General features: G+C 39.3%; 1 protein-coding gene across 12 annotated transcripts in view; it reads right to left on the reverse strand.

Annotated features, from left to right (window-relative positions):
* Positions 1-25,101, reverse strand: part of LOC136855079 (transmembrane protein 245) — a 67,623-nt gene that overhangs the window by 33,728 nt on the left and 8,794 nt on the right. For 8 of the 12 annotated variants that reach the window (XM_067131876.1, XM_067131880.1, XM_067131873.1 and 5 more), the window contains exons 5-13: positions 24,898-25,018; positions 19,306-19,413; positions 18,065-18,156; positions 15,892-16,131; positions 12,905-13,060; positions 12,085-12,184; positions 11,410-11,549; positions 10,807-10,935; positions 9,494-9,661 (exon numbers count right to left, since the gene is read on the reverse strand). In XM_067131876.1, the coding sequence (XP_066987977.1) occupies positions 9,494-9,661; positions 10,807-10,935; positions 11,410-11,549; positions 12,085-12,184; positions 12,905-13,060; positions 15,892-16,131; positions 18,065-18,156; positions 19,306-19,413; positions 24,898-25,018 (1,254 nt within the window). Of the gene's footprint in view, positions 1-9,493; positions 9,662-10,806; positions 10,936-11,409; positions 11,550-12,084; positions 12,185-12,904; positions 13,061-15,498; positions 16,132-18,064; positions 18,157-19,305; positions 19,414-24,897; positions 25,019-25,101 lie in introns of all 12 variants that reach the window. The other 4 variants (XM_067131868.1, XM_067131869.1, XM_067131871.1 and 1 more) reach the window with 1 other exon arrangement.

Here is a 25,101-nt window from a genome sequence, read left to right on the forward strand (position 1 = left end):
GTGCTGGCATGCAGTATACTTTGTGCTGTCAGTACTGTTATTGCTATCAGCATCTCCTACTTAAAGTGCTACAACTCATTTCCCAGAAGAATTAAGGACAGCCAAGCTCAAACTCAATACATGCACTTGAAGGAGAGCCGCAAATCCTAAGAAAATTAAAAACACATCATTTTCAGACCTGGCACACTTGCCTTTTGGGACAGTCTAAGTCCTTCTTAACTTATAAAATCATGTCATTCATTCAAGTAAATCCTACTGTTGATGTATGTTCTAAAAATGATTCTTGGGTCTCGACAACAGCTAACCAAGGCGGGAAATCCATAAATTCATCGTACAACAATCCTCAAAGGCAAGACCATAACAAGTATCACAGTAATACAATACGTGCTTCTAAGGTAGAAAACTACAGAATGCTAGATCCAAAACTATGAAGAATACAGAGGTAACCACAAAGTTATCACATGCAGTACACCAAATAGCAACAACAGCACAAACATATTATGAAAATGTCTACGCATTAAAATTATATACAAGAAAAATACTCGTTATTAAAATGCTGTCAAGAGTGAGTGCCCTAAATGAGCACTGCAGTTCATGGTGAGCATGCAACAAGGTTGCGTAAACATGAATAAATTGTTGTCACTGTCACTCCTCCAAACCAATGGCCATTACACCAAGGGCTTCTAAACAGATGCCTGGCAAGTAGGTTACACAATACAGGCAGTCCTCGGTTATCGGCGAGGGTTCCGTTCTGGGGGTGTGATGATAACCGAAAATCGCCATTATCCGAAAATCAGTGATTTCCAGCACTTTTTCGGCGATTTTCAGGCTTATCGGCCGAAAAGTGCCGATTTTCGGTTATTGGCACCTCTGTTAGCTAAGTATTGGCGCCAATACCCAATTATCGGCGATTTTCTGAGCCGAAAATTGCCAATTTTCGTCGCTAGACAAGCCCCATAATACCGGATCGCCATTAACCGAGCCCGCCATTAACCGGGGACTGCCTGTACTATACTTCACATTCTACAAAAACTGGGGAAAATCAGTGGCTGAGTGACAGCCAGGCACAAATACAACCAAGAAAGTTGCACAAGCTCTAAAAGAAATAAAAATGCAATATATTTCTAATATTCCATAAAGAACAAAAAACACATAGATGAAACCTATGAAAACAGATAAAAGGCGGGTGAACACCAATTGCTGCATGTGTCTGGTCAAAATATAGGGAGTTCTAATGGGGAACTAACTTCTAGCTCCCATTTCCCCACTTTCTGACTAGCATTTTCGCATTCAGTCTTTCCCTTGGATTGGGTCTGGCAGTAACTGTATAATTGATATATTTACATCCTATATGAAGATATCCAAGCCCAAACAACCACAACTCTCCAAGACAAACGCTGACACTCAAGAGAGTAATGTCCACTTACTCATCCTAATGACTGAGCTTATAAATGCACTGACTTTACCAATAAATCAAAAGCCTCAAAAAGGCAACTACCAGAACACAAATAAAAACTGGTTTCACTGGCACTAAGCAGCCAAGAGGGAAGAGAGAGGCAGCAAGAGAATCCTGAGAAAGAACTACAATACGGGGAAAAGAAAGAGACACTCATAATTTCCATATGGAGAAGGTTCAAGCTTAATATATTCCATTCATGCATTCCTATTCGAGCTATACAAATATGTAGCCCCAGACAACTATAAGGCAAAGGAAAGAAATTGTTCATCAGAAGTTTAATCACCACTAATACCAGACACAGCTGCTGGTAATAAATCAATGAAATGGTCTTTAAATTTTTGGCATGGTTTCCGAACCAAAATTTGAGCTAACTTAGCACTGACAATCATAATGGAGAAGCATATGTGGTCCAAGTTTCTGTCTGTTCATAATGATGAAGAGGCTTGTAGTACAGGAACAAAATACCGCAACCTCTCTACTGTACAATACTACTGTATGTTCCAAATATAGGAAAACATAATATTGTACATAAAATACATTTATGCAGGCAAAAATTGAAAACAATACAGAGTCAGCCCCAGGAGCTGGCTTCAATATGTATACTCTATTCAATTCTAAAAGGCAAATTTTAATATTTACAAAAGATTAAGCTAAAAAATCTTGTACATGTTAGCAGAAAAGTGCAACAGTTCATGCAATTCATTCCTGCAAAAGATAGGCTTGTTAACATACAGAAATACATTTACAAATTAAATAAACTGCACTTTGTCTTGTTATGATTTTCATAAACTGTTTTTTAATGTAATTTTTTAAATAAATTAAAAGCACTGAAAAAGTACTATATTTGCACTGGACAGAGATGACACAATTGCATTCCGTTTCTGCATTTTAGTTGGATTCTGGTAGGAGAAGTGAATACTTGCCTGACAATTTGATAAATAAATAACAAATAATACCGTAACTTAAGAACAGTATAAATGGAGTATAACATGTATGCCAAAGGCCAAGCCCTGGGACCTATGAGGTCATTCAGCACTGAAAGGGAAATTGAGAGTACAAAGGTTTTAAAGGTGTACCAGGAGGAAAACTTCGCAGTGGCACTGTGAAACAATTGTTAGGAAAGTAAGATGGCAGAAAGAGAATATGAACACAAGTACAGTAAAAGGAATGAAAGGGGTGGCAGCTAGGGGCCAAAGGGATGCTGTAAAGAGCTTAAGTAATGACTGAAGTGCACCACTGCACTACCCATCAACAGGGGATACCATAAAATAGCAAATTTTAAAAGTAATTTTTACTTTTCCTAACACACAAACCTCAAGTTCTTTATAAAGGGATTTAGCTTGTGACGCAAGCTGGAACGGCCATTCAAACTTACTGACACTGTGGTCTGCACTCCACTTTGCCTTCCAGGCCAGTTACCAGAGTGAGGGGTGGCTGAGGTGGCTAGTAAATGTAAAGAACTTCAGGTTTGTATGTTAGAAAAAATGCAAATGACTTAAAATTTGCTAATTGTTCCAACACAAATAAAAACCTTCGTTCTTTACAAGGGAGACTTACCCATTGGTGGGAGGAGTCTGGGCAAATCTCTGAACTGACTGGAGGTTCACCAAACCTGGGGTGTTACCTTCCTGGTCCATTAGGAGTGGAGAAAGGAACCCCGCACCTCAAGTGTACTGCACAAATGGGATGTGACAGATGCTAGACTTTGGACCATTTTATTGTCAGAGACAATAAAACAGGTAAATATGATCAATGAACTTACTTTATTGTCTGTCCTCTCCTTGACAAGAGAGGAGGGGAACTTGCAATCCCTTCACTACCAGTGAAAAGATTGATGCTCAGTCAGATAGCCAACTTGCACCCACATCCATCTAGCCTGTATATGGAATGGCAATCTAACTCTCCATTTACTGGAGAAGAAGTAAGCAAGAGAAAGGAAGGAGAACCAGTCACTCCTACCCATCTCCTGCCAACCGGATAAACTAGATGTGGTGCTACCTGTCCCAGATGGAACTGGGCTTGCTAATCGACCTGTTAAACAGCAACCACTGATCCATGGAAAGTGTGTCCAAGGCTAGTGGGCAACATTCCACAGGTAAAACAGCATACAGGAGATCATACCCAATCATCTCTATGCATATAATACCTGAAAGCCGACAGGTTCCTACTGAGAGCAATTATAGGGTGATGCCCCTAATATCATGAGCTCTTGTCTGGGCTGCAATTCTTCTCCACCCTGGAAGAGAAGATGCCTACGGATCAACTTACAGAGCCCAGAGGGAGTGTACTCAAAAGACTCCTTCTTCAGCTGTCAGTACAAACAAAGAGTTGTCGACATCCAAACCTGCAGTGTCAAGTACTTTGTAATAAGTACTGCAGCACTCAACCAAACTTAGTGTATCTTACAAAAGTCACAATTAAAGTTCTTCAAAGAGGACAACGAGACTGGTTCGTGACCAACTGAGGCCTTCACAATACGAAGGGTCTATTGCAATTTTTCTAAAAATCCAAATAATGCCTGAAATCACGTTTGAAAATTCAAAATTTTCAAACAGTGATATCTCAGTCATTCTTTAAGATATTTTTGTGATTTTTGTTACATTACGAAGTAAAATCTAGCTGTACTGGAAACAACAGGAACATGTGTGCAGCCTCCTGAGTTTGCTAATGCAAGAATCTTTAGAAAAACTCTTGTTGCTGCCAGGTGTTCACTCACTGGCTGGGAAAGAGGGTAAGAATTTCAAAGTTCAGCAATGTTGAACTCGAGAAATCAGGTTTTTGTATAGCCAACACTGCAACAAGTTTGCCAGGAAAATCAATCTCTAAAAGTATCCAGTGTACCCCTAACAAAAGAGTATCAGCTGACACCAATGTACTCTTCGTTAGGCCTTGGGGAAGGTGATTCAAAGTCCTGATGAAAGACCTTGCTCCCAGAGACTAAAGCTGAGCTGTTTCCAAGACAACTAAAATGTGTGTATTTGAAAAATGCCCATCCTTTTAGTCTCTCAAAAGAAAAGAGAAGTCGCTCCCAACTAACATCTAGTGTCCACCTTCAGCATCACACACCACCACTAAGGGTTAAGTCCTATTCTGAGCCACGCATAAGGCAAGGAAAATGGACTGGAAAATGCTAAGAGTCGATAGGGACTCAAAAAAGACCAACACTCTTACGAATGGCAGCCGCAAGGAAAGAATGCCGCCGTTGCATTCCCCCTTCTCTTCTTCCCCTTACCACTTTTCCAACAACAGAAGTGATTAAAGGTGGAATGAAACTCTCAACTGGAGAAGTCTGGGCAATTTCATGGGGAAAAAACGAAGTTGGACCTCCACTGTCGCAAAGAAGAGAAGGCCAACTGAACATGAAAATTCAACCGCCGTTCCCTATAGGACTGAGATCCTAAAGGACACTGCCTGGCAGAGACGGCTGCTGTTAGTCAATTGCATTAATTTTGCTGCAGCCTCTACTTCATACAGAAAGGATTAAAGTTGACCCAAGAGCCAGACTGATCCTCAATCCCAGCACTGACTCAGTGCCTAAAGGAGGTTGCTTGGTGGACCAGGTTGTCAGCAAAGACTACACCCAAACAACAGCATTTTGAATATAACCTCCTCCTTCAGGTCATCCATTACTTCACCTGTGACACCGAGAGAGGAAGAGTGACTCAAATTTACTTGTGGTACCGGTCGGCACTGACTGAGATAAAGACCTTTAAATGAGTCAGGGGCACAGGTAGAGTCACTACACTGGATTGGTCCTGAACAAATTGCCTGTACAATAACAGGGAAAAGTCAATGGTTCATAACACCAATACAGTACAGTAGTAAGTTATGACCAAAGTAACTAAGCTAGAGCCTAAGCTCTCTCAGTGGCAGGGAAAAACTGCAGAAAGAGTCCAAGCACGTGCCCCCAAAGGCCATCCAGCTCGCAACTGGACTTGATGGCCTCTAGAAATAGCAGACTCTGCACCTTCGTATCTAAATCCTGGCGTACAGGACCCTTAGGGCCATTGTAAGCACTCACAAATCTGAGACACCAGTCCTGTAGGAGGGAACCCCATTGAAAATCTGTAAAGGATCGCTCTCTGTTTGCGTGTGTAACCCAATTAGTTCTAAGACCAATACAATGCTCCCCACTTGAGTGTAAAACCTGTTCAGTTCTAAGACCAATGCAAGTACACACTTACTCGTAGAAATCTCAGGAGGAAGAGTGAGAGCTCCCTATCTTCGCCCCAATGCTTAACTTCCTATGAAAAAAGGAGGAACAGTCCACGGCACCTTTGCCCTGCCTAGCAGAGGCAAGCCTCTGCCAGGTGAGCCAAACCATGCATGATAGTCACTCTAAGTGGACAACAAACCCATAGTTGTGGAAAGTGTATTCACTCAAGAAAACATAGCCACGGGCTATCAATGATTGTGCCAAACCTTACTAGAAGACAAACTTCTATAGAAAAGAAGCCTGGATGACAGAACTGCATAGGGCCTGGCACCCTGCAAGCCAAAGATCCAGTACACATAATACAGGTACCTTGGCTGGCCTAGATAGCCTGGCTAGCTAGGCTGGACCAGCACCGCTAAGTCTCAGGGTGAGGTGACCTGGATAGCAGTTGCACCCCTGCAAAGAGAAAGGGTAGCAGCAGGAGGGTCATGGAACAGCAGTCTGAGAGCCTTGACCAGATCAGTCAGCCTGGATAGTAATTGCATCAGTGCATGAAGCACAGGTAGCGTTAAGGAATCCCGGACCTGAAGTATGAGAGCCTTGACTGGACTAGTATCACAAGGACCAGTAGGCCCAGTTGTATCAGCCAGCTGGCCAGCCCAAGGATCAGCTGGCCCTGGAATCAGCCAGGCCCAGGGCAATCAATCCTCTTCCTCAGAAAAGGACCAAATGCAGGAAGACTATCAAGACTTCATGCAGTGATAGTCAAACATAATAGCCCTCTTCTCCTTCCACTCAAAAGCATCAAAACAGGAAGACCAGAGACAATGGAGAATCCACAAAATCTGTCACTACCAAACAACCCTATCCGAAGATCGCAGTCATCGATACTGCCGAGCTGCACACCCAGGTTGTGCTAAGCCTGTCAACCCGGTCTGTAGACTGGGAAAACAAGGAGCGAGTGAGCCGCTTGACGGACCGACATACTACTTCTCTCAGTGAGAGAAAGGGAATTTAACCCGAAGCAAGTCTCCCCACCCCACCCTGAAGGTAAAGGCACACACAAAGAAGCTCAATAAGCCTACTGACATGGGACAAACTCCTCCCCTGCTTCACACTATAAACTCAAAGCCGAGGTTCAAAAGCACGATATAGATGAAGATGATATGGGAAACAGAATATCTCTACCTCCTTCCACCACTGTCACAACTTGCCTCGTCTGCAGCAGTTGAAGATCACGAAGACTAAGCGACAGAAATCAAAGGAATAAGGCTATCTAGCCTATTTCCAATGAATACAAAGGAAGGCTGTGACAGCAGGGTATTAATAGCTTTAGGGTTATATCTGGGTTACGTCCCCTGATGATCAATACTTCGCGCCATACAGTTTGAACGAATTTGCAGGAAATATGTTATCACTTTAATGAGCCACAAATGACTTATGGCAACTGTTACATGGAAACTCTAGTATTTAAGTACAGGATAGAGAGAGATCATTTTGACTCGAGATCTCATGGGGGAACGTACAGTAAACCCCCGTATTCACGGGGGATGCGTACCGCAACCCCCTGTGAATAGCTAAAATCCACGAATACTTAAAACCCCTCTAAAAACACTCAGAACTGCCTATTTTGATGGTTTAAACACAAGAAAAACCTCTAAAAATGCTTATACCTGAGTATTTTAATAGTTTTATCAAAAAAAGTGCATTTAGTCATGAAAATGATATGAAAATATAGTAATTAGAGAATATTTCTCAGTGAAAAATACCGCGGATGGGCGAATCCTCGGCGAATAATGGGTAGATACGTTCCACAGAGAAATCCGCGAATATGTGAGTCCATGAATATGGGGGGTTTACTGTACTGCTCCTCTGATCCCAGGATGTCTTGTAAACATGTTATCATAAATACTATACTCAGAATTTGTTACTGATTGTAATTATAATTTTACAAAATAATAAAAAAATTATTAGAAAAAACATTTATAACTTGGTAAGATTAGCATATTTTTTACGACTGTCTTGGAAAAGAGGTCCCACACAGGGTACCTTTCAACTTCCCGTGAAAGGTGCAGAACATTTTTAAAAATATTTTTTCTTATACCATGTGCATATGCATATCTTCCTCTTACCATTGATGTGATTTTTTTAAATTGGCCAACCTTAAATTTAGCTCGGTCTAGGGGTGTGCTTAATATATATTTTAGGCTGTCCTGTAAGGGTTAATTGTGGCAACCCCACTGTCATGGAACCTCCAAGTGCCTAATCTCCCATCCTGGAAGGTAAATATATTAGCAAGTATATTGGAGAATGAAACGGCTGTTGTGTAACAACCAGATGCTATTACGTATCCAAGGAAACAATATTCATAGAGGCATGGAACACAAAAACTTAATCCCTTGCAAGAGGGATTATTTGACCAATGGGTTTGAAAATACAAAACAAACACAAAGTCAACAACCAAAAAAGAAAAGGAACATTCAAGTTTAAATAAATAAAAGCTCAAACGGCAAAAGTCGGGCAGAAAGTCACGAGAGACGCCTAGAATCAATAGTGGCTGGAACCAAAGTGGAGTGCAGACTGACAGGTAAGCAGAGCTTCCCCAACCTGTCGGTAGTTGACTACCTAGTCAAAAAGCCTGAATGGCCATTCCAGCTTGCGTTGCAAGCTAAATCCCTATGTAAAGAACGGAGGTTTGTATTTGTGTAGGAACAACTAAGTATACCATGATGTGTATAAATATTAATATAAAATAAAATTCTTAAAACACTTGATGATGGAATACTACAATGCCAGAAACATTATGATTTTATAGTCATGTTATGTTGAAAAGAGCTTAATAGCAGGCAATCTTCCAAAGTTTATGAACACGAACAAACCTGTGGACAAAAATGCAATAAAGATAAAAAAAACATGGTGATATCCATCATCTGAAACGATCTTCATGGCTCCTGAAATCAAGTTTTCAACTTTCTAATTCACTATTTTTACATCACTTCTTGATGCTTTTATGTTGTGATTATAACTATTATCAACATTGCCCATGAACTTGCAGATTTACAAGCTCGCTGTTGGAACTTTCATACCATCTTCAAATATCTAAAACAAATGGCAGCAACACCGGTATAAGTAACTTAACAGGCCTTTCCATGCCAACCACAATACACATTTGAAGTTCCATTTTTTGCTTATACATACTTCCACTACCATCATGAAAATTCAATATTAATAGAAGGTAGTGCCTGCAGTAAGCCATGCATGACAAACTTAGGATGGTATTAAAGGTTCTGAGCCTTATGTATTTTTGACTTTTCATCTGTTCCCTTGGGTTTCTTCCCACCTAGCTGTTCAATTTCTTTATCTTGTTCCACTTTTAATTGTTAATGCAGAACATACCCCTTGGACTTTATGAAAAAGCAATTTACTCAAAAAATATAGATAAAAATGGACTAAGGGATAGAGAGAACCTAAACTTTCTCCTGTGCCAAACACTTGCTAATCTGACCCCTAGTTTCTGCAGTTTCTCTCTAATATCCCAGATCATTGCTATATCATCTACAGAACTCGGTCATTCTACACTCCACTCATGACAAATAAAAACGTGACAAAGAATAAACATTACATGACATTACAGTGCTCATATGCATAATGAAGTGAACTAAGGGCCATTTATACACATTCAATAGGTATAGATGTGTTCTGTGGGGAATAACCTCACATTGCTTACAAAAACATCTGGACCACCATGAACTCAAACTCCAAACCATAATGGAAAAGGTGGATCTCAAGGAACCCAGTTTAAAAGAAACAGAACTAAGCATGCATACAGCAGAGCAGAAATATATCAAATGACGTACAATAACCACTGACGAGCTTACCAAACTCGCAATCCATTCACGACCATAGAGGTAGCCTTCGTCAAGGGCAGAACTCACCACGTCGCCCAAACCTTCCGGCAGCAGCTCGAGAAACTGTGGATTGTTGACCACTGTGGAATTGATGACCTGACTCCCAATGGTTACCAAAGCCATACTCTCACCTTGAATCTGAAGAAAAAACAAAGGAGAACATGGACTATTAGAAATGAGGGCACAAAAGATTAAAAGCACGTATTCAAAGTTATTAATTTTTCCACAAAATTAATCTCTTTACCATTATTATTTCACTGAAAAGAATGGTAGGCTGAGCTTACACTGCGGCCAATAGGAGAGCCCCTGGCCGTAATCATCCAATCAAAAATCATCCCCCCTTCTTTGTAAACCCATTTTCAGGTATAAATATACACAGTATGTACCCCTGGTGCCATTCACCCTTTGTAAATGTTGGTGTAGACCATCAAAACGTCCAGATAATAAATGAACTTTGGTTAGCTGCATTATAATTTACCTGCTGAAATGCAGAAACTTATTCACCAGGCTGAGAAAGAGCAATGTAAGCTCAATGGCATCCAAACTACCAATTCTTATCAATGAAGAATGTCTTGAAGGATGTCATCCTTTAAGATGTTATTATTGTTATTGTTATTACCATTATTTTTACTATTATTATTATTATTATTATTATTATTATTATTATTATTATTATTATTATCATTAATTATTAATTACAAACACATAACATGTGCAACTTAAACTATATGCCAGGTGCCAAAACCACAATGCACCTGGAGTAGGATCTGCTGCAATATCTTGAAATGAAGTAATTCAGTTCTTTTTATCTAATAATGCTCCTTTTTTCACAAAGAACTGTCTGCAATATGGTCAGCAGTTACCTTGTGAATCTGTGACTTTCAATGATTAAAAAAAAATTATTTAGAAGCCCTTCAAAATCAGTCCTGAAAATCCTTCTCCAACAAATCAAGTTTTCATTCCGGAAAAATACAGGAAGTAAAGATGCTGATCTAGCAGCCAAAACTGCAACAACTAGACCAGATCCTATGCCTATTCCTATCCTATGCCTATTCCTATATGTGATTTTTAACTACCTGTAATCAATGGCAAAACTGCAACAACTAGACCAGATCATATGCATATTCCTGTAAGTGATTTTTAACCATCTCTAATCAATGACAGTCTTTGTGGGAAAATTAAGCAGAATGAAAAGTATAAGGCCTACAAAAATGCCAAAACCTCAAGCAAAGGAGATGATATGAACTTTTATGGCTTGACAAATGCAAAAACACAACACCCACCTGTACGGCTAGGAAGATGGATGCAGTCACAGCAAACACAATCACGGCAAGAATGAGCAAAAGTGTCACGATGGCATCAACTGCAGACGAAAACACTAAGACCAAATGGTGATCGCTTCTTACGAATAACTGAAAGGAGAAGTAATCACATTAAATACTTGAAGATGTATAATTAAAAGGTTTGAACAGAAATCTTATTGCACAGCACAGTCAGTCAAATCTCTCTGTCGCACTTGGAATGGAATGGAATACAAAATTCAGGCCAAAGGCCAAGCTCCGGGACCTATGAGGTCACTCAGCACTGAAAGGAAAACTGAGAGTAGAAAGGTTTTAAAGGTGTAACAGGAAAAAAACCTCCAGATGCACTATGAAACAACTGTTAGGGGAGGGTGGAAAGTAAGTTGGAAGAAAGTGAATATGAAAGAAGGTAAAGTACAGGGAACAATAGGGGTCATAGCTAGGGGCCAAAGGAAAGCTGCAAAGAACCTTAAGTAATGCCTACAGTGCACCATTCAAGGTGTGCTGACAGCACTCCCCCTTATGGGGACTCTGTCTCACTTAACATTAATTTTTATTTAAAACTAAAAAGCTATCAGTGCATACCTTAACTACACCTTTGATTGGAGGTGGGAGAAGAGCAGAACGGCGCATATCAGCCCAAGCTACGAGACTATCACACGCTGAGCTGGCTACACTTGAAACTGCACTCCCACTTTTCACGCCCCAAGAGAGATATCTTGATGCTGATTCAAATGAAAAACAAATTAGCACTTTTTCACTTTATGGGGTTAGACTTATAAAATGAGTTCTCTCCACTCTCCTCTGTCATGTGCTCTTTCTTTCTGAACTCCCCACCAGGTCTAGGTCCTCATCTATTCCCTTTCTCCATGATTTCCTGGGTCTTCTGACAAGTCTTTGTCCAATTACTTCCATAGCTACTACTTTTCTGAACAACTAGTCCTAAGCCCTTCTCATCACAAGTCCAAACCGAAATTTCTCCATCTTTATAATCTTTGATAGCTCCAGTCTTTTTTTTTTTAATTTTCAACCCTTTGGTTCTACACCTCTTCAACAACACCTCATTTTTCAAGAAGTTCTCTGACTTTTCTTTCTTCAAAAATCATGAGATTACCTTATCAAGAAATTCTCAGAACTGTAAATGTTTCCTGAATATTCACAGTTATAATTTTACACCAAGTAAAAACGTACTGAACTTACAGTGTAATATATGGTTCACATTAAGTATCAGTCCACTCAAACACTGTTTTTTATACGTACCTAATTTTTTTATGAGGTAATACAGCATTGCGAGGGGGAGTAAAGGCAAGAGGTAATTGTGCTGCCAAAGTTCAACAAGAACACATGCAACAAACACACCCTGGAGGAACAGAAAAAAACATTAAAAACCTTGTGAAAATACTATCAAGTAAAATACAAAATTCAATTCAACACAATATCTTTCCAAAGAGTACTTTTCATTTCACGGTAGTAATGGTAATGTGTTTCCAGCACTTGTCTACAGGTTATTTGTCTAAAGGCTACAAAGAAAACCTTACTTGTCTAAAGGCTACAAAGAAAACCAAGATCAAAACTTTATCTAAAATACAATCAAGGGCATTCCTTCATTTTTCTTCATCGCCAACCATTAATCATAAATGGTCATGTACCATGCAACAACTCTCCACCTGCACCAACTTGCTTAGTCCCATAAGACTCGGACCCCATTGCTTATACACATTATTCTTCCATATGACTCCACTGTAAGCAGAAGTATTGTTCATTGTTCATCTTTTGTGTGCTTTGGGCAATGTATATTCTAATGAGATGATAATTATTCTCATCACAAACTTTAGACTCAGTCTTTAAAGCAAAGATATTCCCCTAACAGAGAGAATGGAAAGTCAGTTCAAGTATACAAAAATAGTTTGTATCTATGAAACAAACACTGGGTTAAAATTCTGTGATTTTGTATATAAGCACGGTTTAGACTAAAGCAGGTCACCTTTTGCTGCATCTGCTACTGTTCAATGAAGGTTCCTGAGATAAGAAATATAGGAAAATGAACTTTTTACGCTAGCATCAAGTACTACCAATTTACCTTCAGGTACATGTTGCTGCTACTGTCATCGGCATCAGTGCACGAAGAACTGGAGTTGTGACATGGATGAGAGGGCATCGTTCGAGGTGTTGTCGATGCACTCAGCAAAACTTGGGGCCGAGGAGTGTTTGAAGCTGGAGTGGAGAATGATTCGCTCTGAAAGTAATAAAAGTGCCTCATTCCAGTTCTATTTAAGTGATAAATCTGGTTCTAATGTCTTCCAACATTTTTTATGTTTCCAAAGGCAAACATGTCATATCAATAAGCAAACGGTGAAATAAACTTACTGATAATTCTGTTACCACAAGCATGAACTTATAATTTGGTAAGTTCTGTGTTTCAACACAACATTTGGTAAGTTCTGTGTTTCAGCACACAAAATTTGATAAGTTCTGTGTTTCAACAAACACTGTGTAATGTATAATGAAGGATAATCATAAAATTCTATCAATTCCAGAATAATAATGTAGATAATGACAAGTACAATGAAGATCTCAAAAATTCATACCACTATAACATAAATCTAACAACCTTCCTTTATAGGGATGTAAAAAAATCTATCCGATTGTAAGGTGATAACTGTAATCTGCCATAATTACCATCATTAACTATTCTTCTTCAAAGATTTATTATTATTATTAATGGTACCTGTTATATACCTGTATCTCAGGAAAGTAAAAGCCTAACAAGAGCCTCAAGTTTTGATTTCTGGCAGAAACTGGGGGTCTGGCCTTTCTGATAAGTGACAAAGTCTGTTAAGTAACAAAGACTATATTATAGTTGCACTTGAATATTTTCCAGGTATTTTATAGCTGACACTAATTCCACAGTTCCTAACCTAAACCAACCTGTACTTTACATTTAAGTACTTTAAATTTAACATCCAACATAAGAGATGTCTAAAAATGTATCCCATCTAAAATGGTGGCATTGGGAAAAATAATCATAATATGGCAGCTGGTAAGTACGTACATCTGCTAAGCTGAGGTGTTACTCGTAAAAAATTGAGCAACTACATAGCAAAAATTAGAGACTAATGCTCTTTGGAATAACAAAAATTATTCATAGAGCAAAATACCGTACACTATTTTCTATAAAAAGCAATCTATATCATGACTATGTTATATAAAAAAATTACTTTACTTAATCTATTCAGACTCCAGAAAAAGGGCAATTAAAATCTGTTCAAAGAACTAGACCTCTTATCTGAAAACCCCATGATCTACAGCCCTGATCTTGATATAAATACTCTACTGTACACATTGCTTTCATCCTATGAAGACTGTGTCAAGCCTATCGCCACAACCCTTCTTTTTGACAGTGTCAGTGGTACACCCTACTCATATTTAACAGATTTGAAGTATACAAAAAGAAAGTGAGAAGCAATACTGACCAAAACACAAAAAATTCAGATCAGTCTCTATGCTATTAAATGAATAATTTGGATGGGATTCTGCACACTATTTCATAAAGGGAGATTCTCATACTTTCCAACAGGGACTTAACTCATTTTTAGGAGGAAAAAGGTGGATGTTATAAGTGAACTGAACACAAATAGTAGCAGTAGTAGTAGTAATGTTTGTGCATATCTACTTAAATTCTGAGGGACAATTTCTCTTTTCTTTCTGTTTACCTTTTTCATGTTGTAAGGTTTTTCTTGTAATTTACATAACATTAAAATTAAAAATATATATGAAAAAGGGTATGCATGTAACTGGAATGGCAGGATGCTATAACGTCAACTGACACTGGTAAAATAATTTGCAAAGTGAAACTGATACAAGCACAAGACAATAATCAAGGTACACATGAAATATAACCTTTCAAAAATTTACTACTGTTTCTACAAGCACTACATCTACAGTTACAGCTTACTAACTCCACTAAACGGGCAAACTGAAACAGAAAATTCATATGACAAAAAAAGCACATACTTTAGCAAAGCACCAGTGGCACTAGTATTTCAAAATTGTACTTTCCATAATGACTACGAGCTTACAAAGGTCTTCTGCATTACAAAGCCATCTGCTGGACCTCTCAAGACTGCACTACCTCAAAATAAGTTCATGTTTACCTCCTCTCAGACAGGCGGCTTAGCATGTGGTCCTTTCTACAGCCATTCCACTCAACTCTTAAGGCTACAGACCTTACATAATTACATAATTATAATTGAGATAAAACTAAGGTACACCTACCATACAGCTGAATGATGGGTAGCTACTTGGAACTAGGCACTTACATTAGTTTCCTCTAGAATACTGAATAACCGTAGGTCTTAAGCTTCGGAAATGGTTTAACAATATGTACTGGCTCTTACAGAAAACTGTTGAACTCTTTTAAGCACTACTGTACCTCAGTGACTTAATGAAATTTTAAATTTCTTACAACAGTCAAGGGCTCAACATGCTGTATCATACTATGACTACTTAAGGGAAACACTACTCAGCAAAATGCATGCCAGTCCCAAACCACCCTCAATATACATTTAGATCACTCCACTATTACCTACAGTTTCCTTCATCCATAACCTCCTACTGACGTATGCCGTATTCCGAGAGCATGATGCAGAACTGTTCCACAGAGTTCAACCTTACCTGACATGGCGAGATCATTTCTGTACAAGACCACACAGTCACATTTGAATCTTTAGCAAGACTGGAAATGCCACGGAGATATTTGGGAGTATTCCCATCCTTACAGACACTCTCTGATCCTGGGCATGTTGCCCTTTCACTACGCAAACATCTCACTCCCAATTTTCCCGAACATGTAACGTAAGTTGGGTGTCGCCTGGGAGTTGAGGAGCTGGCATACCCACCACAGACGCGCTGAAACTGCGGCGTACAAAATAAGTGATTACCAGAGAGGCAAGAATGTTGGTTCGACCATGGAGTAAGCCTTTTCCTTCTTGATTTGACTAAGTCTAGCTTACAGGACGAAACGAAACAAAGAGACTCATCAAGGAAGGTTCTACGCATGTGACTTACGGGCGTTGCCTTTGGCTTGGTCTCATCGCCCGTTTCTGAACTCTGGCTTCCAGTTTTGCCTTCATCTTCACTTGTAACCTTTACAAACGGTTTGTCTTCACTATTTTCTGGAGAGCTTGAGGCATTTGACACCTCTGGAATGGTGGAGAGAGGTTCAGAGTTCTGGTGGTTCAACTCCTCAATGCTGTCTTCTTCTTTGACAGGCGAGAGAGTTGTACTCTTTTCAGAGAGCTCATCTTCCTGCAAAAGTGGGAAATAAAAGTGTTCTGACATTAAGTTAATCTGAGTATTAGATCAAGAAGCAAAAATATTCTTTGTTCAAATTACTGCTTCACAATTTCTTGAACTACGGTAAAATTACATACTTAATAACTGTAACCCATTTTTTATTCAGATATCTGCCAACCAAGTTTTTGCTTCTAACAAATTATACTTTTCTGGATTCTCAAAAACTACCCTCAATAATAATTCAAAGAAACTTTAACCTAGATTTCATAAGATAGTTTATGCAGTCACTACAAGTACAGTACTATAATGCTTTCCCAAATTCTACTGAACAACAGCCAGCTGTAAAGTAGTTTGCCCCTGCAGTTCAAGATGGTGATAGGCCTAGGTCTTCTTTTGTGAAATTACTCAGAAATATAACAATTTCGTCAAGAATATGATCGTTAACAAAATGCAGAGTTTATGGTAATTCCTTATCGGGAATTGCTTCTATTGTGTAGTCATTCATGATTACTATATCTGCTATTACAATTACTTAGGATGCATTTTGCAATGTTTGCACCGACTGACTCCACAAAGGAGGCAACTAACTTGTTCCTTGTGCAACACACTGCAGACAGTATTAAAGGTTCTTTCCACTATTCCTTCTAAACCAACTGCATGGCCTTTTTCTGCCTTTTCACATTCATCTGTTCTCTTTAGCCTATTCCCACCTACCTGTCCATCTTTGTAAATTTGTTTTGTTTCCATTTTCATCAATCATCTATAAAAAAGTTAAAAAGTCCTTCAGAGTGCCCACATGAGGCTCTAGAAATATGACTGAATGGAAACCTCCTTAGCCTGTAATCATTTAACATCTCAAGGGCAATATTACAATGGTCACCAAATACATCTTTTGTAGATTTTAACTTTCTTACATCATAGAACTTACTACTGATCTTCCCAGACAACAAGATATTCCTTGCCAAGCCTTAAATGCAAATTTAAGATTCAAAATCAAATCTATGTACTTTTTCCTGAATGAAGATGGATGTTTCATGGTGTCTTCAATGAGCTACATTTTATTTATATAAGCTTCTGGTATATGTATACAGTGCTCCCACCACAAAAATGCAAAATCTGCACAAATGCAAACTCCCCTCTAAAATGCTTATAACTGCCAAATACCCAGTACCCCTTAAACTAAAATGCTCATACCTGCCTATTTTAACATTCACTGTCTAATTTAATATTTTAAACAAAAATATATCTTGAATTATCATACTAAAACAATTTACAAGCAGTCCCTGGTTTAAGAAGGGGGTTCCGTTCCTACATCGCCTCATAAGCCGAAAATCGTTGTAAACCAAAAAATCGTTGAAAATCGTCAAAAATCCCTAGAAAACCTTACTTTTAATGCTCTGGGTGTATAGAATGATGTAAACTGCATTTTTATTGAGTTTTTCATCAAAAAAAACCTCCAAATTTTTATTATTCTGCTGTTTTGGAGCCATATTTCTTCCATCAGATTGGCATACGACACATCGTAACCCTGGAACATGTGTCGTAAACTGGGAAATAATTTCTGATGAATATATTTGAAAAGCGTCGTAACCTCGGAACGTCATAAGCCGGACCCGCCGTAACCCGGGGACTGCCTGTAATGTCATTTCAAACAAAAATACATCCCAAACCATCATCCCAAAACACCCATTACATTACCCTCCTACAAATGTTGTCATGAACACAATATGAAAAAATACAGTAATTAGTGAATACACAGTATTGCTCTACGAAAAAAAGGGAATTAGTGATAATTTTAGAGATACGGTCCATAGAAAAATTCGTGAATCGCTGACAGTTCTAGCATAAAAGTGAAAGATATGTTCCACAAAAATCTGCGGTAAAGTGAAGCACAAAAAAGTGGGGTTCCACTACTAGTATTCAATTGTTTATGCCAACTAATTACCTGCTTGCAATAAGGAGAGACGTCATCAATTTCTGTAGAGTTGCCCAGGCAGACCAAGACAGCCGATTCAATGAAGGTGACCTCGTCTCCTCCTGCGCAATATTAAAAGAAGACGAAAACTTATATAAACTCTAAGAAAAGATTCACTGTTCAATTACCTCTCAGCTTTGAAAAAGATACCCATGTACCTAACATCCATACAAAAATCCTTGCCAAAGCAATACACTTTTATTTACAAATTTTACTAACAGTGCCTCCATAAACCAAATGTCATATGTCCCATTTACTTCTACTAAAAATATCACTGATTTGTTTATTATAAAAAAAAATCAGCAGTTCATGGTACTATAAAATCAAAGAGGGTGGAGATATCACCCACTCACCAGACTGCCAGCAATCAATTTTTCCCTGACATGGTTAAGCGAAGTCTCCCTTGCCAGACAACTTGAGCACCCATTTTGTGACCACAAAACACTGGACAAAAAGGTGTATCTCGTAGTGATCTACAACCCAAGATTGTTGTACTCACTGAGTGTTTACTTCTTTCCATTCATGCTGTGTAATTATCTCCATTTCCCTTTTCTTTGATTTTTATAAACATCTGTTTTAAGTTATGACTTGTCAGTTAAATCTTTTTAAAAGGTAAAAAGATGGAGATGTGTAAACAAATCTGCACGTGGAAAGGGAAAGAAACCTCAGAACTGTCAGAAACACACATGAACCTGAACATAAGACAGGTTGTGGGTTAAGGTCTTTTATGAAGATTCATCTTCACTATTCATGTTACAGTAAACCCCCCATATTCGGGGGGGATGCGTACCGCACACACCCACGAATAGCTAAAATCCGCGAATACTTAACACCCCTCTAAAAACACTTAGAACTGCCTATTTTGATAGTTTAAACACAAGAAAAACCCTCTAAAAATGCTTATACCTGAGTATTTTAACAGTTTTATCACAAAAAGTGCACTTAGTCATGAAAATACAGTAATTAATGAATATTTCTCAGTGAAAAATACAGCGAATGGGCGAATTTTCTGCGAATAATGGGTAGATACGTTCCACACAGAAATCCACGAATACGTGAGTCCGAAAATCTTGAGAACGCAAAATACGGAGGGTTTACTGTACAGTATTCACTATGTTCCTTAACACCAACCATGGAAAATACCCCCAAGATTCAGTAAGCAAATGAAAAGATGTAACTAGAGAGATCATGAAATAGGAGAACCCACTCACTTGAAGCTTTCTGGAGAGCATGGAAGTCCAGAATTTCTGTGAACAGTCCAGCTACAAGAAGCATGCACATTATGATGAAGATGGGCACACTACCAGCTGGCCATAACCCTGAAAATCAATCAGCTTAATTGAAAATGGCTTAATACACAGCATCATTCTTACAACGTAAACAATGTTACAGTACTTTGTCTTTCTACAATTTAACATAATTCTACACAAAAAATTAAATAAGTAATTGATTAAATGGTTAGCCAAATCTTTAAGCATAAACAATTTCAAAGGGGTACGAAATCACCTATGAATTGTAAGACACCAAAAGAAATAGACAACACCTGCTACATAATGCAGTCTAACCTGCTAAGGTTACTCTAAGAATAGATCTACAGTAATATGTGATTCAATATCCACAAGACGGTTACTATCACTCATTAAAAAATATTAAAATGTTTATAATAAAATTTATTTTTCAAATACTTACTTCTCTATTATGATAGCTATATTTCCCATGTCAGGCGGGAGGACAATAATGTGTGAAGTAAAATGAAAAATAATAATAGGATCGTTTAGTTTGAACCGTCTATTCATCCATTGCTTTCGGGTGGTTTGAGAATCTATAGTCTTCCATTCAGTTTTTTCTTCTGTCCACTTGAGTGTGCAGGTGGGGGGGGGATACACAATAGAGATGTGAGAATTTAAAAAATAAATTTTATTAAAAATTTCTATTTTTTAAATGAACCTTACCTCTCTATTATGATAGCTGATTCCCACACTGAACTAAGGAGGTGGGAAAGGTGTGAGGACAAAATAAATAACCTCAAGAAAACCATCAAATTCCACCAGGAATAAGACGCTTCTTACCTAATGATTAGCATCCATTTGCTGGTACTGCCGCCATGCAAAGACTAATTTCTTAGGCAGCAAAACCTCTGAACGATGCAAGTGGGACACAAGGCATTGGGCCTAGCCAGCAGAGAAAAGACAGTAAAAAACTGAAAGCCCTTACCTAATACAGTACACCATAAGTATCTTTATACTCCCCAAAACTCGACAATTTCCCAGTTAAACAGGAAAGGTTACAATTTAACTTGGAGACATCCAGTACCAGTTCCATCCTCCCAAAGCTTTTTGTACCAGAAACAGGCAACTGTAGAACACTGGTGACGAGCCCAAGACTATTTCCACAGATCCTTTTAGCCAAAGAGTCTACTTCCCTCCGCAGGATCTGGAACTTCTCATTGTGGAGATAAGAGGGAAACTCCAAAGGAGAACTGGCTAGAGGAGGTTGTACCTCCACCACCCAAGGATCTGCCTAACTGAATAAAACAGGCTCCACCTCCCTCCTACTGGGGACTGAGGGCTTGATACATCAATTCTTAACAGGAGCTGGATTTTTTCTAGGATGCTTATTGTTCTTCCTGAAAGCCCAAAGGGGGCTGGCTTGAGGGCACTGATGACTTACCCATTTGCCTGGGGGAACCCTGAAACTTTGTGCTGACAGCAGAAGCAGCTGATTGTTTGAGAGCAACGCAAAAAAGATCTGTTTCCACCTTCTCAACCCCTTGCACTATCGTACCTAGTGCTGAGGCGTCACCTAAAGAATGTAAGGGGTGATGAATAATAACGTCAGCCTTCTGAATCGAAGAGACAAAGGGAGCCAAAAAGAAACACATTGCTCCCGACGCTTGACAACCACATGAGTAAAGGCATGCACGGACTCCCCAAGGAAGCCTGAAACTGCTATATCTAAGCAGCCCAAAAAATCCATCGAATCTTTTCCCAAGTGTTGTTTCTCTTGAGGAAGAGCAGAATTATCTCTCTTACTATTTCGTCTATGACACCTACAGCCATTTCCAATAAAGACATAATCTCCGTGATGCGGAGAGCCGAGTGAGCAAAAAAGGAGTTAATACAATGCAAAGGAGTTAATACAATCTTACCTGAGAAATCTGCTCTCTTTTTATTCGGGTCCACCAGCAAGAAAAAATTATAGTCTCTAATGGAAGATAGAGTTAAATCCGGCAACTTCCTAGTATAGGCAGCCCCCAGTTATTGGAGGCATGAGTTATCAGTGTTTTGGTTTTATGGCCCTTGGCTAACAACATTAACCCGATTTTCACCAACGGTAAGCGATTTTTGGCATCAGCAAGTGGTTTATCAATGTTGCAAGTGGCTTATCGGTGTCAATAAGTGGTTAACAGCACCAATAAGCGGTTTATTAGTGCTTACGACATTGTAAACACCATTTATTACCATAATTTTCGGCGATTTTCAGATATCAGCGCTCAGCCGGGAACGGAACCCCCGCCGTTAACCGGGGGCTGCCTACATCATAAGGCATCGCTCTCTTCTTTCTCAAAAAGAGGGGAAGAAAAGAGGAAAACCTTTTAGAAGAAACTTTCTGGGTCAAATCTGTTCAGTGCCGACTTAGCCAGTTTTTGAGGGGGGGGTCTGCTTTAGGTTCCAGCCTAGCAGTCCTACGGGGCCTTGAATCCTGGACTACTGGTTCCTCAAAGAAATCAGGAAATTTGCTAGCACAGACCTTAATCATTCTCTGAAAAGTTGATAATACTATCTGCTCTTCCTCGGCATCAGAGTTAATTTTGTGAGACTCGGGCTCATTAGAGGGGAAATCCTGAGGAAGCAGAGGTGGTGACATCAGAACCCCCTGCTCCCTGAGATGAAAGGAGTTTCAACTCCTCTAAAAAGGACTTAAATATGGTGCCAAAGAATCATCTGCACAGGAACCAAAGCCTCCTGACCATTCACACTATCTTGCGCTGACACCGAAGTAGCAGGAGGCAAAACCAAGATTGCCAGAGGAGTAAACCTCAAAATACTTGGTTGAGGGAAAGATAATCCAGTCTGCTCTGCTACCGAGATAGTAGCAGTCAAAAAAGGATCCACTTGTCCAACAGGCGAATACAATGAACCTCAGTGCTGCAAAGGCAACTGAGAGTGTATAAAAGAGGCTCAAGAATGACTCAAATCCTGCCTCAGTAGCTGGGAAGCAGCCCGAGATGTCTGCAATGTCAAACGAAATTGAAGAAAATGTTTAGAATGCTCAGGCTTAGCCCGAGACGAGGAAGAAGGAGACCGCAACTGGAAGCGTGACGCCTGAGGAGAAAGTGAACTACAAAGAGGAGTTCAAGCCTTGCATGTCGCCAACAGCGACCACGAGTCAATATGAGGCAAACAATTGAAGCTACTATTTCTCCAATCTGCTGGAGAAACTAGCGTTGACTTATGAGGCATCAGAAGTTGATGAGAATGCCTAAGAAAGGAAGGAGAATCTGGAGAACAAATGCATTCACACATCCAATCATGGCAACTCACATGAAACTCTTACGTCGGACAAAAAAACGTTTAGATGAACCGGCACAGCCAGACCACCTGGGAGACGAAGACGAACATTAGTGTCCGGTGCCATGCGAAAGTCTAGCGGTAGGGAAGCATTCGATGTTAGGCGAACGCCTGCTGTCAAGCGTGTGTACGATGGCAGGAGAGTGCTTATTGGCGAGCACGGTTCTGATGCAAGGCAAGTGCCTGCTGTTATTTGAACTTTGCAAATGGATATCTTTCGGTGTATCAACCTTTGCGGGGTCAAACTCATTTTGCTGAAAACAAAAGTTAGAAATGTTTGCAGTGTCAGAAAACACTGAAAGGTGCCAAAAGAAGTTTTTGATAACAACAATATATATGTGGAATGAGCTTGCAAGACTTTGTTTACATGCAGATTTTTTATGGGTGATTTCTGTCATCTGGGATTTTCTGTGGTCCAGCTATGGCCTGGTCCTAAGGAGGCCGGTTTATAGAGGTCGGACTGTAGTTAATCACAAGAATACTCAGGAAAATAAGGGAAAGGGTGAAAGGAACAGGTTCTAATTGTTCCTCATGTTCCTCTGTTCTTTGCAAACATTCTCACTAGCAGAATAGGCACCCAGAGCAAAATTTGAACTTGCGAGTGGCAAACGGGAGTGCTCCTAACGCAGTTTTAACTTGCGACCCTGTCTGTTCGTACACCTGAAAGTTTGTAGGTTGAAAGTTCGTAAGTAGGGTAGTGTCTGTGCTTATCTGCTTCTTGCCTCTGCTTATACAGGCAGTTCCCAGTTTACGACGGGTCTTGCTTACGACGTTCCGAGGTTACGACGCTTTTCAAATATATTCATCAGAAATTATTTCCTGGTCTACGACGCATGTTCCGGGGTTACGACGCTTACAATGCTGATCCGATGGAAGAAATATGGCTCCAAAATGGCAGAATAATAAAAATTTGAAGGTTTTTTTGATGAAAAACTCAATAAAAATGCAGTTCACATCGTTTTCTATGCACTAAAAGCATTAAAAGTACGGTTTTCTTTGGATTTTTGACGATTTGACGATTTTTTGGTTTACGACACAATGTAGGAATGGAACCCCCCTCGTACACCAGGAACTGCCTGTACTTTAAATAAACATTGTCACAAGTGATTGTTAAAAGAACAATCCTTGTTCCTACATGTTGTGACCGTCATAAACTGAAGAGTAAAGCCGGGTATTGCACCCTCTCACCTTACAGGCACGAAACGACTTTTCTTTCCTCTTTGGATGACATCCTATAAAAGAAAAAAACAAAAAAAGAAAAAAGAAAAATCAAACCACATTCCAAAAATGACCTACTCATTAACCAAATCCCATATACACTCTCCAATGCGTCCTCGCAGGTCGGCGGCAGAGAAAAAGCTGAACAGAAAACTATTGACGCTCAAACCACCCAAAAGGGATGAGTGAATAGACAGTTCAAACTAAACGATCTTATTATCTTTTTTTTTTTTTACTTTTCACACACTATCGTCCTACTGCACAATGCGGGAAATACAGCTATCATAATACAGTCGTCAGATTAATTTAAAAAATTACCATTTGCCCTGTCTCCAATTTTTAATATTTCCTTTAATTCCTTCCCACCTGAGTGATACCTCAACTTATGATTATGTTAATTAAATCTCATTTCTGAACTCTCACAAGATCATCCAAGGGGTTTTTTTCTTAAGTGAAAGGTGGAAAAGAAATACTGATAAATTAAATGGCAAAGAGCAGTAGACTTAGGGCTAAAGGGACTCTATAACAAACCTACAGTATGCCATCCAAGACAATGAAAGGGGTACTTTTCCTATGGGGTTCACTCTCCAATAGGTTGTTTTAGATTACGTCAGCCTCATGCCAGCACAGGCTCTTCCTCCAAGGGCAGCCAGTAAGATGAGGAGAGTGGGTACTGTTTAAAGAGTGCTTTGTGAAGCACACTATGCACAGCATTAAAGGCCTTTGTAGCATTCCTTTCACCCCACTTGCATTATTTTCTGCCTTTCACTTCACTCATTCTCTCTAATTTCCTTCCCCCCTTACTGTCCAACCTCTTCACCTTGACTGTACTCCAATTTTCAATCTCATTTACGTACAACTTCTCTGAATCTAGATAAATGACTCAGTGGCCTTGTTACAAAACTTTACTGTGACAATGGATCTCAAACTGCAAATTTTTTATGGAACGGTAGCGTTTGTCAGGTCACGAATGGTGTATCAATCATAAAAGTTAGCATGATAACAATTACTCACCTGAAATTCCAGCAGCAGCAATAACCCACACAGCGAGGCTCATTTTGCTTAAAGTACGAGATGTGTTACCTGACCAGAAGAACACAACTGCTATCACATATCCAAGCACTAACGTTAGCACCTGTGAAGATTTTGATTCGATAACACGTGTACCCTGACATCAGTTTTTCTACATAAAATTCTGTATACAGTATATTTCTTGAC

The sequence above is a fragment of the Macrobrachium rosenbergii genome, chromosome 30, assembly GCF_040412425.1.
Source record: "Macrobrachium rosenbergii isolate ZJJX-2024 chromosome 30, ASM4041242v1, whole genome shotgun sequence".
NCBI classification, from domain to species: domain Eukaryota; kingdom Metazoa; phylum Arthropoda; class Malacostraca; order Decapoda; family Palaemonidae; genus Macrobrachium; species Macrobrachium rosenbergii.